Source organism: Echeneis naucrates, chromosome 13 (assembly GCF_900963305.1).
Source record: "Echeneis naucrates chromosome 13, fEcheNa1.1, whole genome shotgun sequence".
Lineage (NCBI taxonomy): Eukaryota > Metazoa > Chordata > Actinopteri > Carangiformes > Echeneidae > Echeneis > Echeneis naucrates.
The window spans coordinates 11,270,080-11,287,728 of NC_042523.1; the positions used below are offsets into that span (position 1 = coordinate 11,270,080).

The 17,649-nt window shown below is 40.3% G+C and overlaps 2 protein-coding genes across 2 annotated transcripts; one reads left to right on the forward strand and one right to left on the reverse strand.

Annotated features, from left to right (window-relative positions):
* Nucleotides 1-83: 83 nt before the first annotated feature.
* On the reverse strand, nucleotides 84-11,557 carry LOC115053184 (uncharacterized). Its single transcript, XM_029517749.1, has 19 exons — nucleotides 11,334-11,557; nucleotides 10,830-11,124; nucleotides 10,612-10,698; nucleotides 10,203-10,472; nucleotides 9,660-9,863; nucleotides 9,286-9,552; nucleotides 8,534-8,758; nucleotides 7,881-8,004; nucleotides 6,625-7,526; nucleotides 5,082-5,140; nucleotides 4,425-4,589; nucleotides 4,050-4,344; nucleotides 3,766-3,852; nucleotides 3,270-3,539; nucleotides 2,706-2,912; nucleotides 2,335-2,610; nucleotides 1,745-1,972; nucleotides 1,534-1,657; nucleotides 84-1,006 (listed from the first exon to the last, which is right to left on the reverse strand). The coding sequence occupies exons 1-19, from the start codon at nucleotides 11,555-11,557 to the stop codon at nucleotides 84-86; spliced, it is 5,232 nt and encodes a 1,743-aa protein (XP_029373609.1).
* Nucleotides 11,558-13,315: 1,758 nt separating this feature from the next.
* On the forward strand, nucleotides 13,316-16,980 carry LOC115053370 (extracellular calcium-sensing receptor-like). The gene is made up of 8 exons (XM_029518014.1): nucleotides 13,316-13,344; nucleotides 13,802-14,096; nucleotides 14,231-14,520; nucleotides 14,810-15,105; nucleotides 15,241-15,446; nucleotides 15,573-15,794; nucleotides 15,872-15,995; nucleotides 16,082-16,980. Exons 1-8 carry the CDS (start codon nucleotides 13,316-13,318, stop codon nucleotides 16,978-16,980), a joined length of 2,361 nt encoding a protein of 786 aa, XP_029373874.1.
* The last annotated feature ends 669 nt before the right edge of the window (nucleotides 16,981-17,649 follow it).

The following is a 17,649-nucleotide window of genomic DNA, read 5'->3' on the forward strand; positions in this document are numbered from 1 at the left end:
ACATTTTTTAAATAGTTTTTGGTGCTTCTTGTTCTTGATTTATAAAGACAAAGTGATAGAATGAAACATGTTGTTTACAGGAGTTAGTTGATCATGTTTTTGGTGGTGCCTCGGCTCATGATAGCTTTCTTTGTGTTCCTCTCTGGTTTAAACAAGATTATGTAACATTTGGGTCCAAACAGGGCCAACAAGAGACCAAAACTGGAGGTCAGGATGGCAAATACCTCCACAGCATCTGCATATTTACCAGGTGAGCTGATATAAGCAGGAACAAAGGCCACCCACACAGCACAGAAGATCAGCATGCTGAAAGTGATCAGCTTGGCCTCATTGAAGTTATCTGGAAGATTTCTTGCCAGAAATGCCAGCAGGAAGCTGAGGAGAGCCAGTAAACCGATATAACCCAGTAACACTGCAAAGCCAATTGTGGAGCCAACTACACACTCATAAACTATCTTGTCATTGTGGTATTGGGTGTTTTTATGAGGAACTGGTGAAGCAGAGACAAGCCAGGCAGTGCAGATTGCTGCCTGAACAGAAGTTAGAACCAGAACTGTCCCTCTCTGCTGAACAGCACCAAACCACTTCAGACTGGCTCCACCTCCTGGTTTGGAGGCCTTGAACACAGCCAGAACCACCATGGTTTTAACCAGGATACATGAGACACAAAGGACAAAGCTGATGCCAAATGCTGCATGTCTCAGCTGGCATGTCCACAGTCTGGGACGGCCAATGAACAGCAGTGAACACAGGAAACACAGTTTGAGAGACACCAAGAGCAGGAAACTGAGTTCTGAGTTGTTGGCACGCACCATGGGTGTGCTACGATGGTGGATGAAGATGGCCAAGACAACAGCACAGATGAATGCACCCAGCAATGAGATGGCTGTCAGACAGATTCCCAGAGGCTCATGATAGGACAGGAACTCTGTTTTCTTGGGAACACAAAGGTCACGCTGGGGGCTGGACCAGAAATCCTCTGGACAGCTGATGCACTCAGTGGAGTCTAATAAAATATGGAAGATTCTAATTTTCTTTTGCATTATTCATTTTTTCTTTCTGCTTGACAACTAGTAGAAACCACTATTGCACTATCAAGGATATCATCCCACCTGTGAACACTGACAGGGGGAGGGTGGGGCTTAAGCCCCCCAAGCAAAAATAAAAATACTGTAAGCGGCATCAACAATCAACTGCTGCATTGCTAAGCTATTGCTGGGAGAGTTGTCAAAGCTGTAATATGTGCCAAACCAATCAAATCACACATTAGGAAAAAGTTACAGTACAGTTTTAGGTCCTGTATATCTAATACATGATTTTGCATTTTACTTGCTAGATTTAATTTTGATTACATTTAAATTTCCCATATATTTATTTAGCTAATCTATATTTGATTTTTGAAGCACTTTTATTATTGAATTCAAAAAGTGCTGTGCAAAGAATGTATTATAATACCTGTTTTCTATTCCCTCAAGGAATTATAGATATGATATAATATATCTTGAAATGTAATAAAACTAAACTGACACCAACCTGTTTCATTGCTAAACATCCCTTCAGAACAAAGAACACAGTCAAAACAGCACTCAGGTTCCCCCTTCTTTCTGGCCATGCGGGTCCCTGGAGGACAGCTCTCACTGCACACTGACCGAGGAGGCTGTTGGGAGAAGAAGAAATAAATGTCATGCTGTTTTCTTACAAATCCGAGTTAAAAAAAAGAAGTAAAAGAATAAGCAGAAATAACCTTTTTGGATACAAAGTTCCAGTAGATTTTGTCCTCATGAAGAGTCAGTTCTTCACCTTTTAGGGCTGATTTTTTAACTTCTCCCACATTCTGAACTTTAATTCCTCCATCAGGGAGCCACTGCCAGTTCATGATGTCATAGATTGGTAAGACATCACCATTCTCATCAAACGACACTTCATCACCAAATGAGGTGGTGAAGTTGACTTTTTCCAGGTAATACATAAACTGTAATGGAGTGAGAAAATTTCAACAAAAAATAAACAATGAGACTCTCAATATAATTCAGATACTGTATAAAATAAATCAGATGGATTTAGTCATTTTAATTTTCAAATGTTTTGCACTAACAACATGAAAATTGTGTCAACCACTGTTGTCATCAATGTTATTTACTTTTTTTTAAACGAATTGAATTTATTTTGAATTGCATCTTCTAGGATTTAGAAGTTGACCTTTTATCTTTTCAAAGATTATTAAGACAAAACTTAGTGGGCCTGCTCGAGTTATATATAATCTATGTCTTTCTTTCCTTTTATTTTTATGCCAAATCCAAAATGAAAGGGATTCAGTGAAAAATTATATCCTACCTGCCACGGCTCAAGTGTTTGCACTGTGGCACAGCTGTGGTTGCTGAAAGGCCCTCTGCCTGGCTCACACTGCAGCAGCTCATGGAGAGCATATGCCAGAGCGTACACAGCTTTATAAATATTGTACTCTGGCCTGAGATTAGAAACATCCAAGAACTCAGTCTGCACAGTCTCTAGATCTTCTTGTCCAGTACATATTGCTCCTCCAGCTTCCACCCAGCCTGATGGAGGTGGTGCAAATCTACATTTAAATGTGTGTTCCCAAAACTGCCTGACCTGAAATGAATTTTCAGAATTTTCAGAGACTTAGCAAAAATAACAATATTTTGTTATCTGTGATCACATTTCTGAGTGTGAGATTGTAAACTTACCAAGCTTTTTCCATTGATATTGCTGCTATGTAGGCCAGGATGTAGTTTTAACAGGAAGTCCCTCAGTCCTGGTATCTCTCCTCGTCTGATGGCGATGCCCAGTGTTCCCCCCAGGTACGGCATGAGGTGGGGGGTCTGGAGCACAGCAGCTGATGTCCAGGCTTCACTGGCAATCCACTGCAGGCCTGTCACATTCTGCCTCACCACCTGTACATTGACATCATATTAAATATATTTTCACATTTAATTCACTTTGCAGCACTTTGTAAACCCTGCCCCAATATAGGTTCACTATTAAGAGACTGGTAATCAAAATGAAATGAGATTTCCACCAAAATCTTTGGACAAAACAGTTCAGTGACAGCAATAAATATAATACAACTACATAACATATTTTGATGTGACAACTCAGCTAATGAGATTTGCATGACCATAAATTGGGAAGTATTTACAGGTGTGTTGCAGCTGCTTTTTTTTTTTTTTTTTTTAAGAAACTGGTTATTCATTATTAAATATCTAATGAAGGGAGATGGTAGAAAAATAGAGAGAAAGGGAGATGTATACCTCTTCCATCAGCTGGATCATGTGGATCTGATGTGCAAACACAATGACCACACGAGCTGTAGATTTTTTCATCACATTCACAATTCTCTTTAATTCAGCTGGGTTGTCACCCCAGGGCAAAATCTCTGTGTAGGCCAGACAGCCTCCACTGTACAGAGCCAAGTCAGATTGGAAGGATCGAGTAACATGGAGTCCATAATCATCATCACTGACAAGCAGACCTGCCCAAGTCCAGCTAAAGCGGTTCAGAATTTGAACCATAGCATTAACCTAAATGAATACAGATGGAGGGTTCACTTCACAAGTTGAAACCATAATCACAAAATCACAATTAATTTCTTGTCATTGTACTGTTTCTTTTAAAGTTGTGTGGTTTCAGCAATGATTCACAAAGCAGTTCTGAGTTTTGTTTTCCAAGATCAACGGTTTTTCTATCTGAATGGACACCTCCTGTCCAACATATTTTGCACATGTTACCTCAAGAACAGAGTTTCACCTGGAAAGCATCACTTGGTATTGTTCTAAAGAAGGAGGGAAACCTTTGACGATCACTGAGGCATGAACATGTGGCAAAGTAACTCACCTGCAAAGGGACAAAGAATGCACACAAAATTCACTCATTAGAAACACTCCAAAGAAAACAAAACACCCCCGCTTAGCAAATTAAAACTTGTGTGAATTGAAATCCAATTTGCATGTCCTATCCTATCATTTTTGCATTTCAAACACATTTCAATAAAATACATTAAAAACACAGCTGACACTGAAGAATTAACTTACTATGGGTAATCTGAATAAACCTATGACATCAGATGTGGCGATGGAGAACGTTGAGAAGGAATCACCCACAATCCCTAGGACTGGAGGGGTGCTCAAACAGGTACCCTGAAGTAGAAATCTTTCTTCTTGACCACTGGCCAACGACAGTGCAGCACTGAATCCGATTACTAGTGTGGCACAGTTATCATACAGACTGTATCCAAGAGTCACATTAGGTAGAAGATCAGCGTTTTTGTTGATCTCACCAATAGCAAAAGCCATTGTCATTGCATGTCTGAACCCTGGAGGGTCAAAGCTGGCACAAGGTATGTCATTATTAAACACTGGAAAGTAACATTCAATAAGAATTATGTGCATCAGGAAACCCAGACTTACCCCTGGCAGCTGAGCTGATTTGGCTCAGAGGTGAACGTCAGTTTGGGGAAGATAGAGGTGTAGTGGACTTCAAACAACCCACCCAGAATAACATCACCAGGCTTGTGCATCCCATTCAGGTTAAAATTTCTCCTTAATTTACAAGATGAAAGAAGAGGAGAGGATGTGAAAAATAGAGGAGAGAATAAAATCAACATCAAGAAGACAGAAAAGACAAAAAATGTGCCCAGATTTGCCCTCATAACTGCAGAACCTTCTGGACTCTGTTTCTCATCTCCACGCACAGGTAACTCCATTTTATGTGGAGGGTTGTGTCTTCTCCTTCAGTGAGTCTCACCATAGTTTCATACCACCCATCATGGCAGAGGCAGCTGTGTGGGGGAGGGCCGCACATGTCAAATTATCTGTACAGATAGGGAATTTAATGGTGCCATCATTCATATGATGCTTTTTTCCTTTTCCTTTCATCTTTGTAACTTTTGAATATTTGAGTCTTAATTCATTTGTTATTTTGAAGTAGGAGCTTATCTTCAGTTGCTTTCGCTCAAACAGGAGGAAAAAAAAATCTGTGGGAGAGATTGAGCAGAAAAAGGTTAGGCATGTCAAATAATCATGACTAATCATGAATAAACAAACCACATTTAATGATGTGGGAATTGAGCACTATTGCTGTGATTTAGTTGCAAGAACAAATCAGAACTGTAGGCCATAATAACCTGCTGCAAATGGGTAATTTAGATGTTAAAACTTTTTGTTTGTAGAAGTTTAAGCCAATGTAAAAATCCCACAATCACACATCATTTGAACATGTTGGGGGTACTTGCGCAATTGATGAAACTATAACCATACATTGTTCCTATACCGTTATTGTATAAGCATTATTGAATGGTACAGTATCATTACTGATCTCGGAACTGTAGATGCTGAGTGAAGGATAAAGTAGCTGTAGCTAACCAGTCAAAGATGCCTGGACTATCCAAAGTGTCCATATGATGCCAAACTTCAGCCTCTTGTCGATAGGACATGGTAAAACCCACAGAAACAACGATGATGATGGACAGAGTGACTGGAAGTCAAGCTCTCTTGCAGAGGCAATACCTTGCTGCCGCCTCAAGTGGGCAGTAAACTTCATGATGGATGTGGTCATTGTCCGTATAATGATACGGGGCCCTATTCTGAAATCAGGTGTCAGGAGAGATATCCTTTACCCAGTATTTAACCGAGCAATTGTTGCTTACCTTGTTTGCAAAGGTATTGATTTTAACCAACAATGAGCTTTCAATCATAATGCCATTATTTCCCTGTGGACACTTTAGAGGTCTACATCTGGTTTGGGAGATATTTAGATCGCTTCACATTAGAAAACACTGCATATGAACATCGTGTTGTTCATGGTCAGACATATTGCAGACATTTTTTTTTTTTTTTAAACCTCTGCTCAGCCTTATTTTCCCAGTTAGGATCAGAGTGGTATAATTACACAAGAGGAAGTGTGTCACCAACTTTATCATCAAGTTATATTGAGTATTATGATGTCAGTATTTTTTATGTGGTCTGCAACTTACAAATTCTGCCATTACAATCTGATCATGGGCCTCACATTGAGAGAAGTTCAAAGTCATGTGGAATGAAAGTGTAATCAAATTATAACAATATTCTGTCAATAATGGTAACATAACTATCCCATTGTCACATTTTTGTGTCTATTTTATCCCAGAAAAAATAAAAATATCAGGCAAAATAGAAAAGATGTTGAAGACTCTTCTTGTTCAATGTATTTATTTGTTGTAGTTTTGTTGTTCTTTATTTTATGCAGAGAGCTTTAAAATTATAGCGAAAAGTATCATGACTGCTATTTTGTGTCTCAGCCCATAATAGCTTGGGCTTTTGGCGCCCAAGCAGGGCAAACAAGAGCCCAAAACTGGAAGCCAGGATGGCAAATACCTCAACTGCATCTGCATATTTACCAGGTGAGCTGATATAAGCAGGAACAAAGTGTGTATAACAAAACAGTAGACAACAGCCTGACAGGATAAATGAAGAGACAAAGAAACAAACAAAAAAGGCTCTCAATTCTCATGAGGCCCCTCCAGTTTTCTCTCCTTTCTCAGGAGCATATCAGGAAATCCTTACGTAGCAGGTTGGGACTACGTAAAACTAAAATGAAAGTGGTGAAGCAATTGAGGGTTTATTATTTTGTAGTAGCTCGACCCATAATAGCTTTCTTTGTGTTCCTCTCTGGTCTCAGCAGGATTATGTAACATTTGGGTCCAAACAGGGCCAACAAGAGACCAAAACTGGAGGCCAGGATGGCAAATACCTCCACTGCATCTGCATATTTACCAGGTGAGCTGATATAAGCAGGAACAAAGGCCACCCACACAGCACAGAAGATCAGCATGCTGAAAGTGATCAGCTTGGCCTCATTGAAGTTATCTGGAAGATTTCTTGCCAGAAATGCCAGCAGGAAGCTGAGGAGAGCCAGTAAACCGATATAACCCAGTAACACTGCAAAACCAATTGTGGAGCCAACTACACACTCATAAACTATCTTGTCATTGTGGTATTGGGTGTTTTTATGAGGAACTGGTGAAGCAGAGACAAGCCAGGCAATGCAGATTGCTGCCTGAACAGAAGTTAGAACCAGAACTGTCCCTCTCTGCTGAACAGCACCAAACCACTTCAGACTGGCTTCACCTCCTGGTTTGGAGGCCTTGAACACAGCCAGAACCACCATGGTTTTAACCAGGATACATGAGACACAAAGGACAAAGCTGATGCCAAATGCTGCATGTCTCAGCTGGCATGTCCACAGTCTGGGACGGCCAATGAACAGCAGTGAACACAGAAAACACATTTTGAGAGACACCAAGAGCAGGAAACTGAGTTCTGAGTTGTTGGCACGCACCATGGGTGTGCTACGATGACGGATGAAGATGGCCAAGACAACAGCAGAAATGCATGCACCCAGCAATGAGATGGCTGTCAGACAGATTCCCAGAGGCTCATGGTAGGACAGGAACTCTGTTTTTTTGGGAACACAAAGGTCATGCTGGGGGCTGGACCAGAAATCCTCTGGACAGCTGATGCACTCCATGGAGTCTGAAATAGTACATAGGAAAATGTAAAAATCACAATGATATGCATTTGACTTTTTTAGAATTTACATATATTTTCAAAATAAGTCGTGGTATTTTAAAAATAATTGCCATTGCTTTTTTTGGGTTTTTTTTTTTTTTTTGCACTGCATTGATTATATTAGACTGTGGACACCTGGGACATTACTAATTTCTGTTTGGAATATACAGTTTCCTTGTCCCTGCAATCCTTCTTTGCCAGATGTATGCAGCTGATATTGACTACAACTTAATAATAATATCATTAAACAGTAAGTTTAATCAAAAATGATTGCTTATTTTCAAACAAACAGTGAGAGATGTTTATTCATATACGAACCTGTTTCATTGCTGATCTTTCCCTCAGAGCAGGGTATGCAGTCAAAACAGCATTCAGGTTGTCCCTTCTTTCTGGCCATGCGACTACCTGGCGGACAGCTCTCACTGCAAATTGATCTGGGTGGCTACAGGGATTGTAAGAGTCACAATTGCTCTAAGCATTGTTCAAATAGCAACCCTGACACTGGCTGAAATACTACTGAAATCAGTTATTGATGAAGTTTTTGTACTGATCCAATAACATGTAATTTATTAATAAACCATTAGGAATAAATAGTGTAGCGTTAGCTGTTAGCAAAATTGCAATCTTTGACGTGGCAATTTTGAGCCCATCTATCTATTTGACACACTGTTTATTCTCTGCAAAGTACAACCAGGATCGGTCACTAGTCTATGATAGTGTTTATATAGGCAATCGACAAACAATTTAAACTCACATACAGACCTATGGGCACTTTAGAATCACCAATTCACTTAAGAAGCATGTATATATCTGAAGGGATAAAAGAAAGGCCCCAGGTTTAAAAAACAACCTTCTTTCTTACTACAATTTGGGAAAATCCTAACAGCATATATCATGCATTATGCATGTTGCTATGGGTGTTATAATCAGACAAAAAAAATGTAACATTAAGATCAGTAAGCAGAAGCAACCTGTTTAGATCCGAAGTTCCAGAAAATTTTGTCCTCATGAAGCGTGAGCTCTTCACCTTCAGGTGATTCTTTAACTTCACCCACATTCTGAGTTGTTGTTGTGCCATCAGGTAGCCACAGCCAATTCATGACGTCATATATTGGTAAGGCATCACCGTTCACATCAAAAGCCACTCGATCCCCAAACGGTGTGGAGAAGTTTACTCTGTCCAAATAATACACCAGCTTCAAGTGTGAGACGGAAAATAATATATAAGAAATGTTACCACAGAATGTAAATGGCTATGCTTTGTTTCATGAATCAAAGCATAGCATGAATGAGTAAAACAAAATATATTTTCTAGCAGTTTGGTTAAGTTTGAAACCAAGAAGCCAAAGTACAATGTAGATCATTTTAAGTAAATAGTTAATTTTAGGCTGTGAAAAAACTGCACCATGGCTGCATGATTTCAGCCTTACCACAAATACATTCAAACTTGTAATTTGATTTTTGATTTTGTCTCTCATAATTTTTTGTTAACAATATAATGGCATTTAATATCCTAGAAAACTGTCTCTCTTAGCCACATTAGTAATGTCCTTACGTTGAGAGTTTATGTCAACCAAAGACCTTAGTCTGTCTGATGAAATCTTGTTGAAACAAGCCTTGAAAGACTCAATTCTGCCACAGTCTTTCTGACATTTAACAAGTGTCACAAGGTGTAGCAGCTATTTTGACACAAAAACAAGCAGCAGGTAAACTGATATCACACCTGCCAGGGCTCCAGCCATTGTAAACTCGCACAGCTGTGGTTGCTGAAAGGCCCTCTCCCTGGCACGCAATGCAGCATTTCATCAAGGGCATACGCCAGCGCATACACAGCCTTGTAAACATTGTATTCTGGTCTTAGGTTTGAAACATCGAACAACTCACTCTCCATATCATGTAGATCTTCCTGTCCAGTGCATAGTATTCCACCAGCTTCCACCCAACCTGCTGGAGGTGGAGAAAATTTACACTGAAATATATCCTCCCAAAACTGATTGACCTGAAATGTAAAAAATTAAATTTTTAAATTAAAATTCAGTGTTAAAGCTTATATATATGCATTAGCTGAATTACAGTTTAAATTATAAGAGCTCTCACAATACTGTTGCCATAATTGTTATGATGTTGGTCAGGGTGTATTCTGAAGAGGAAGTCCTTGAACCCTGCTATTTCTCCTCGTCTGATGGCGATGCCCAGTGTTCCCCCCAGATAAGGCATGAAGTCAGGGGTCTGGAGCACATCAACTGAGGTCCAGGCTTCACTGGCCATCCACTGCAGGCCTGTTACATTCTGCCTCACCACCTGTACATTGTACAGGATTATAAGGTATTTATGAATTCAAACACATAAGAAACAAACATTGTGGACTTTAATATGAACTCAGTTAATTGAATATATGAAAAGCTTCATGTAATTTTTTTTCCCTACAGCAATAGAGTAAAAAAGAATATTTGTATCTTGCAATGAAGCACCACCCTGTGTTTTACACTTCATGATACTATGATCTGATTCACAATAATTGTACTGTTAAAAGTTTGTTTTTTTTGTCATCATGACTAATAACAGATAATTATAATGAAAAAAAAAAAACCTCTTCTTGAAAACATTAATTCAAAAATGATACGGCACTTTGACCCCCACCTCCTCCACGAGTTGATAGACATGGATTTCATGAGCAAACACCATGACAACACGTGCCGTTGATTTCTTCATCACCTCCACAATTCTCTTAAGTTCAGATGGGTCAGTGCCCCAAGGCAAAATCTCTGTGTATGCCAGACAACCTGCACTTGATTTAGTCAAATCAGACTGGAAGGATCGAGCAACATGCAGTCCATAGTCATCATCACTGACGAGTAGTCCAACCCAAGTCCAACCAAAGTGCTTTAGAATTTGAATCATAGCACGGACCTAATGGATAAAATTTAATTAATTATTGAGATTAACAGCACAATCTGAGATTATCAAAATTACTGTCAGTCTATAATTTTCATTAACGATGCACAATGCACATACTGAATTTCCTCATGCGTCAAACTTTTAGTTTCACCTGAAAAGCATCACTTGGGATTGTTCTAAAGAAGGATGGGAACCTCTGCCGATCACTTAGACAGGAACATGTGGCAAAATGACTCACCTGAAAAGAGACAATCAGTGTGAGAACAGGCTGTGTACATGTGTACAGTATGTCATGAATACTTGAAATATTTGACACCATTGAACTACTTACACTTAATATGAGATAAATTTACAAAAGCACAAGCTTACCATGGGCAATCTGAATAAACCTAACACATTGGAAGTGGCAATAGAAAATGTTGAGTAGGAATCACCCACAATCCCCACAACTGGAGGAGTCCCCAAACAGTTCTCCTGAAGCATAAACTGCTCCTGTTGACCACTGGCCAGTGCCAAAGCAGCACGAAATCCAATAACAAGTGCACCGCAGTTGTCATACAGAATATATCCAAGATTCGTATTAGGTAGCAGGTTAGGATTCCTGTTGATCTCATCCACAGCATAAACCATTGTCATGGCATGTCTGAACCCTTGTGTGTCAAAGCTAAAACAAAGTGTTAATATTAACCAAAGAGTTTTTACAGTTGCATGTCAAGCTTTTGAAAATATCTCAATATTTCAATATATTTGATGAATCTAACAATACTTGACTCACATCTGGACACAGATCTTTCATATTATTTCTTAATAGACGCCGAAAACCAAGAATAATCTACAAAGCTAAACTGTTTGCTGTACTTATGTGAGACTTACCCTGTACAAGTAGGTTGAGGTGGTTCTGAAGTAAATGTCCACTCACTGAAGACAGAAGTGTAATGGACCTCAAACAGTCCACCCAGAATCACATCCCCTCCCTCGTTCAACCCATTGAGATGAAACTCTCTCCGTAATTTACAGGAGGAGGAAGACACTGAGAACAAAGAAGAGAATAAACTCATGATGTAAGCACAAAGGATGAGGTATATTTCAAAAAACATCCCCATAACTGCCTCTTTCTTTAGCCCCTGTTTCTAATCTTCATGCACAGTCACTTATTCTTATATGTAAAGCTACGTCATCTTCCTTTCAGGGCATGGCCAGTAGTGTGGGCAGGACATGGAAGAGAAAAAGTATCATTACTGTAAAGAGCTGTAGTCAAGATTACACAATGGTATTATGAAATTTCTTTATGTGTACAGTATGAAACAAATACAAAAGAAGCTGATTTTTCTCATTATTTGCTTCCCCTAAAAAGCTTGAGTGGAGTGGATCATGTTTCATGTTCAGTGTGATAATATTTGATGTTGCTGACATGGCATGAACATGAAACAATCATGAATGAGATATTGACTGATTTAACAAGCGGTTGAGGATGAATGAATGAATGGAAACACGTAAAATTACCTGGCCCTTAAACATTGAGATCAAGCCGGGTCTGGGTCAAATTGTCTGGTCGTCTAGTCTTTTTTTTTGGGGGGGGGTCCGGCCTTTGGGAAGAGTCTCTGGAGGGGGTCTGGTCTAATCTCTAGTCTGGATGCGAGGGGTCCAGTCTCTATTACACCAACACGTGCTCGGCAGGGAACCTGCGACCTTCTTACTGTGGGGCGACAGCTCTAACCATTACGTCACCATGCTCAATGCGCACGGCAGACAACTGGTAGATCAGCAGGTAGCCAGTGCGGCCGTCCGAAAGCAGCTCCCCCTCAGCCACACACCCCTGAAAATCCGATTCGGCTCTGAGGAATGTGAAGTTAGCGACACCCGCGGCCATTAGTGATGTGTCGTAAAAGACCCCAGCCAGTAATCACGAAGCCGAACTGGCCCATTCATGTCACGTGACCAGAAAAGCTGCTAGTTAGCTGTGTATGTTTGTAGCATGCTAGCAACAACTTACCACGAGTCTTAATGGCGAACATGAATGGAGGAAGTGGAGCAATGGCTGAGAGAAAAAGGAGTGCGGTACGGGCCAAGTTTTTACCTGTGGAAAAACTGCAGCAAGTTATACTTTGTGTGGTAATAAATGTCACATTATGTTCAGTTAAATTTTATATTTTGATTTCAAAAGAACACAAAGTATCAAATGCGTTTTTAAAGAAGTGACCGATATTGTACGAAACATAAAAGTGAGGTATCACCCATCACACCTGGACACGAACAGTCGGCTTTGTTCTGTCCCGCCGGCCGCCATATTCAACAGCAATGTACGGCAAATCCGCTCGGACAAACTTCATATGCGCGCTGCCCAACATACGTCGCGAAAGACGTTTTTCTGTATTTGAGATGCATTCATTGCGTTAAAATGTGAATCAAATTAATCATTCAATTTTTTAATCTGCCTTAATTGTGACAACCTTACCGTGAACTCAACCCAAACAAGAAAAAAAACCTATTTGATGTACAATGAGCTGATACACAGTAGGAGGGAAGTGTTTGTTTGAAAATCTATATAAACCCGTGAAAACACAGCTGTGTTTGAATCCAGACTCTTGAGGGAGATGGAGATCTCAGCTCTGTTTATCAGTCTGATGTTGGCTCTGGGTTTGTTGGAGCTGAACTCACCCGTGGCCTTGGATTTTTCTTTCATGGGTGTGAATCAAAGGGCTGAGCGTACAGAGGACTGGTCTGTTGCTGGGGTTGAATGTAAACTGCAGGGTACTGCTGGTTCACCTGCGTTCTCGGTGGATGGTGACTACATTATTGGAGGTGTTTTCTCTATACACACTTATACGCAAACAATGAAGCACAACTACACTGCCATGCCTGAGCCACTACGGTGTACAGGGAGGTTAGTGAGAAAAACCAAATGGGGATACAAGATGTTTTTGCTGTGTGGGAAAAGAAATGTTTGATATGCTTTGAACATTGTTACAACACTGAATAGTATTTAAAATTGATTTACATGATTCCTTCTTTTTACATTGATGGCAAAAGTCAGTATATGTAAAATATATTCAGAAAAATAGTAGGACTATTTCCACGTTTCTTTTAACTGAAAAATACATGTGTTGAACAAGTGATTTATGAATATTTAACAGAAGATGTGGTTAATTTGTGCACCCATAGACACACACACATATGTATAGTCTTTGATGAATAGGCCGTTTTGTTTTACATATCCCGTTCAACCTTATCTATCAACAACAATGATCAATTATACTTATTTATATTCTGTTGACCGTACAAAATATGAATTTTGCTCATCATATACAAACAAAGACACTGACAGGAGTTTCTCTGTGCAGCGTCGACTCTCGTGAACTGCGCTTCGCACGTGCGATGGTGTTCGCCATCGATGAGATTAACAACAGCTCGGAGCTGCTGCCGGACATCCGGCTCGGTTATCAGATACAGGACTCTTGTGCGTCGGTGCCCATGACGATGCGCGCGGCATTCCAGCTTTCAAACGGCCTGGATCCGGTATTTCTCACCGGGGATCACTGCTCGCCTCACGGCACGGTCCTGGGTATCGTTGGTGAGTCTGGCTCCACGCCATCCATCAGCATGTCACGCGTCATCGGCCCCTTTAACATCCCTCAGGTAAATATATGCGCACACACTAACACACATTTGTGTTTTTGAATTTCTGTTAACTTGTGTTTAAAATATCGACTGTCGGTGATTTTATATTCCATTATTATTATTACCATTATTTATATCTCGTTTTCCTTCAGGTGAGTCACTATGCCACTTGCGCATGCCTGTCCGATAAGCAGCAGTACCCCAGTTTCTTCAGGACAATCCCCAGTGATCAGTTCCAGGCTGATGCTCTGGCCAAACTGGTCAAACACTTTGGCTGGACTTGGATCGGTGCTGTGCGCTCGGACTCGGACTATGGCAACAATGGGATGGCGTCCTTTTTGGACGCGGCGCACAGAGCAGGGATCTGTGTGGAGTATTCAGAGTCTTTCTATCGGACCCACCCACGCAGCAGGATCCAGAGAGTGGCTGATGTCATCCGCAGGTTTCTCCATCACTCATCCTAAATGTGTTTCTGGCATTAACACTGACCTGCACATTCAACTGTAAACGATCCAATACGTCCAAATAAAAATATGAAGTTTTAGAATGTTATTTCATTATGTCAATAGCAAACTGTGAATCCATTTTTATCTATTGTCTGCACTGTTGTCATTGACAAAATGTAATTTAAAACTTCACTGCACGTCCAATGCACCCTGAAACACTTAAGTCTTTGTCCTGGTTATAATCCCAGTATATACCACAACATTTTTCTGTTTCTGTTTCTCCAGGTCAACAGCTGTGGTCGTTGTGGCATTTGCAGCTTCTGGAGACATGAAAATCTTGTTTAATGAGCTGTCAAAGAAACCTTCCCCACCTCGCCAGTGGATAGGCAGTGAATCCTGGATAACCGACCCAGACCTGTTAAGGTTCTCCTTCTGTGTTGGAGCCGTTGGAATTGGCATCCAGCAATCTGTCATCCCAGGTCTGAGAGACTTCCTGCTGGATCTGAGTCCCACTAAAGTGGCTGCCTCCCCAGTGCTGACTGAGTTCTGGGAGGATGCGTTCAAATGCAGACTGGACAAAAGTGAGACAGTTTTGCTGATTTCAGTGTCTTGTGGTTGTAATGTATTATTTTGTTATTTTGATTGTGGAGCTTCATGTTTTAATTTGTAATACTGTCAAGGCTAAAACAACACCTGCCTTTTTGCAGTGTTTTTAGGTTTAGCAGCAGGCGAGCGTGTGTGTGATGGAAGTGAAGACATGCAGACTCTAAAGAGCCCGTACACTGACACATCTCAGCTCAGAATCACCAACATGGTTTACAAGGCTGTTTATGCAATAGCACATGCTATTCACAACGCAGTGTGTCAGAAAACGAATTCTACAACTCAGTGTGACAAGTTTGCCAGAATAGAGTCCAAACAGGTCAGTACAGCAAAATATTTAACACTGCTACTCCTTTTTGTTATAGCTGATGAAATAAAGAAAATCATACCATGTCACATTATTTCTCTTCTCTTCCTCGCTGCCTCATTTTGCTTTATGTCTCAGGTTTTCACTGAGCTGAAGAAAGTCAATTTTTCCCAGAATGGTTATGATGTGTCATTTGATGCCAACGGGGATCCTGTGGCCAGATATGAATTGGTCAACTGGCAAATAAGTAAGAGTGGTAGCACTGAGTTTGTGACAGTCGGACACTACGATGCATCGCTGCCAGCGGGACAGGAGTTCTATATCAACAGAAACCTCACCTGGGTGGAGGGAAGCACACAAGTGAGCAGCAGTAGCTTCACATCTAACAGTTGTGTAGCAATAATCCACATCTGTGTGTTTGTCTGTCGATGTGACAGGTGCCTGTGTCAGTGTGCACTGACAGTTGTCCTGCAGGAACCCGTAAAGTGCTGCAGAAAGGAAAACCCATCTGCTGTTATGATTGTGTAGCATGTCCAGAGGGCGAGATTAGCAATACTACAGGTGAAATAAGATATTTTCAAATGCATGTGTACAAACTAAAATACTTGTGACTACTAAAAGTCCTTTATGATCCCTTTTTTTTTTAGATTCTCCTGACTGTTTTCCTTGTCCAAAGGAGTTCTGGCCTAATGCGGAGAGAAACACTTGTGTTCCCAAGCCTGTAGAGTTTCTTTCCTTCGATGAGATCCTGGGAATCATCCTGGCTGCTTTCTCAGTTAGTGGTGCTTTTCTGGCCGTGATAACAGCTGCTGTATTCTTTCGTCACAGGACGTCCCCGATTGTGAAGGCAAATAACTCTGAATTGAGCTTCCTGCTGCTCCTCTCTCTCACTCTGTGTTTCCTGTGTTCTCTGACCTTCATCGGTCGGCCCTCTGAGTGGTCCTGCATGCTGCGCCACACAGCATTCGGCATCACCTTCGTCCTCTGTATCTCCTGCGTTCTGGGGAAAACTATTGTGGTGCTAATGGCCTTCAGAGCTACACTTCCAGGCAGTAATGTGATGAAGTGGTTTGGTACTACACAGCAGAGAATGACTGTAGTGTTCTTTACTTTTATTCAAGTTTTGATATGTACCATTTGGTTGGTTCTTAGCCCCCCTTTTCCAGTGAAAAACCTGACCACTTACAAGGAGAAAATCATCCTGGAGTGTGCATTAGGCTCAGCTGTTGGGTTCTGGGCTGTACTTGGGTACATAGGCCTGCTAGCTGTCTTTTGCTTTGTGTTAGCAGTGCTAGCTCGTAAACTGCCTGATAATTTTAATGAAGCCAAATTCATCACCTTCAGCATGTTAATATTCTGCGCAGTCTGGCTCACCTTTATCCCGGCTTATGTCAGCTCTCCTGGGAAGTTCACTGTGGCTGTGGAGATATTTGCCATTCTGGCCTCGAGCTTTGGACTGATTTTTTGTATATTTGCTCCAAAGTGTTTCATTATATTGTTGAAGCCTGAGAAGAACACCAAGAAACATTTAATGAATAAAAACTAGTCCAGTATATCTGAGATTTTGAAATATTTAAGATAAAAAAAAAAACAGAGATTCTATTGAGTACATTTAACACACCCAACAAAAGGTTTCACCAATTTCATGTCATTATTTACATTTAAATGCTATCCAAATTAAGACATCATTTTGTGAATCCCCTTTTCAATGTACTTTGCACTATTTTACAAATAATTGTTTAACACATGCTTAAAATATAAACTAATAAAATGCGTCATGAAAATGTGAGTTTTGTCACTATATTTGAAATAAACACACAAATCTGCAGCTTACATTACAAATATTTAAAGGAAGTGTTTCTTACATTACCATACATTCTACTGACACAATGTGAACTATCATGTTTACTCCATAAGAGATGATCTGCAGCAAGCAAAAAGTTTAGCACTTCAATTTTCACCAAGAAAAACATGTGATTGCCTTTGGTGATATAATAGTTTTCAGTGATGACTAAATTCTAATCATAGTTTGATGAAGCATTATGGGGTAGATGAATATATCATAACTCTACAATGTGATATGTGGTACAATGGTCATTTTGAAAGCATGAAGGGAAAAAAGGACATTGAAGAAAATATGCTGTATAATAATAATAATAAAAAAAAAAAAAACTTGGAGTGAAACAAATATCACTGGATAAAAACATCTTTGATG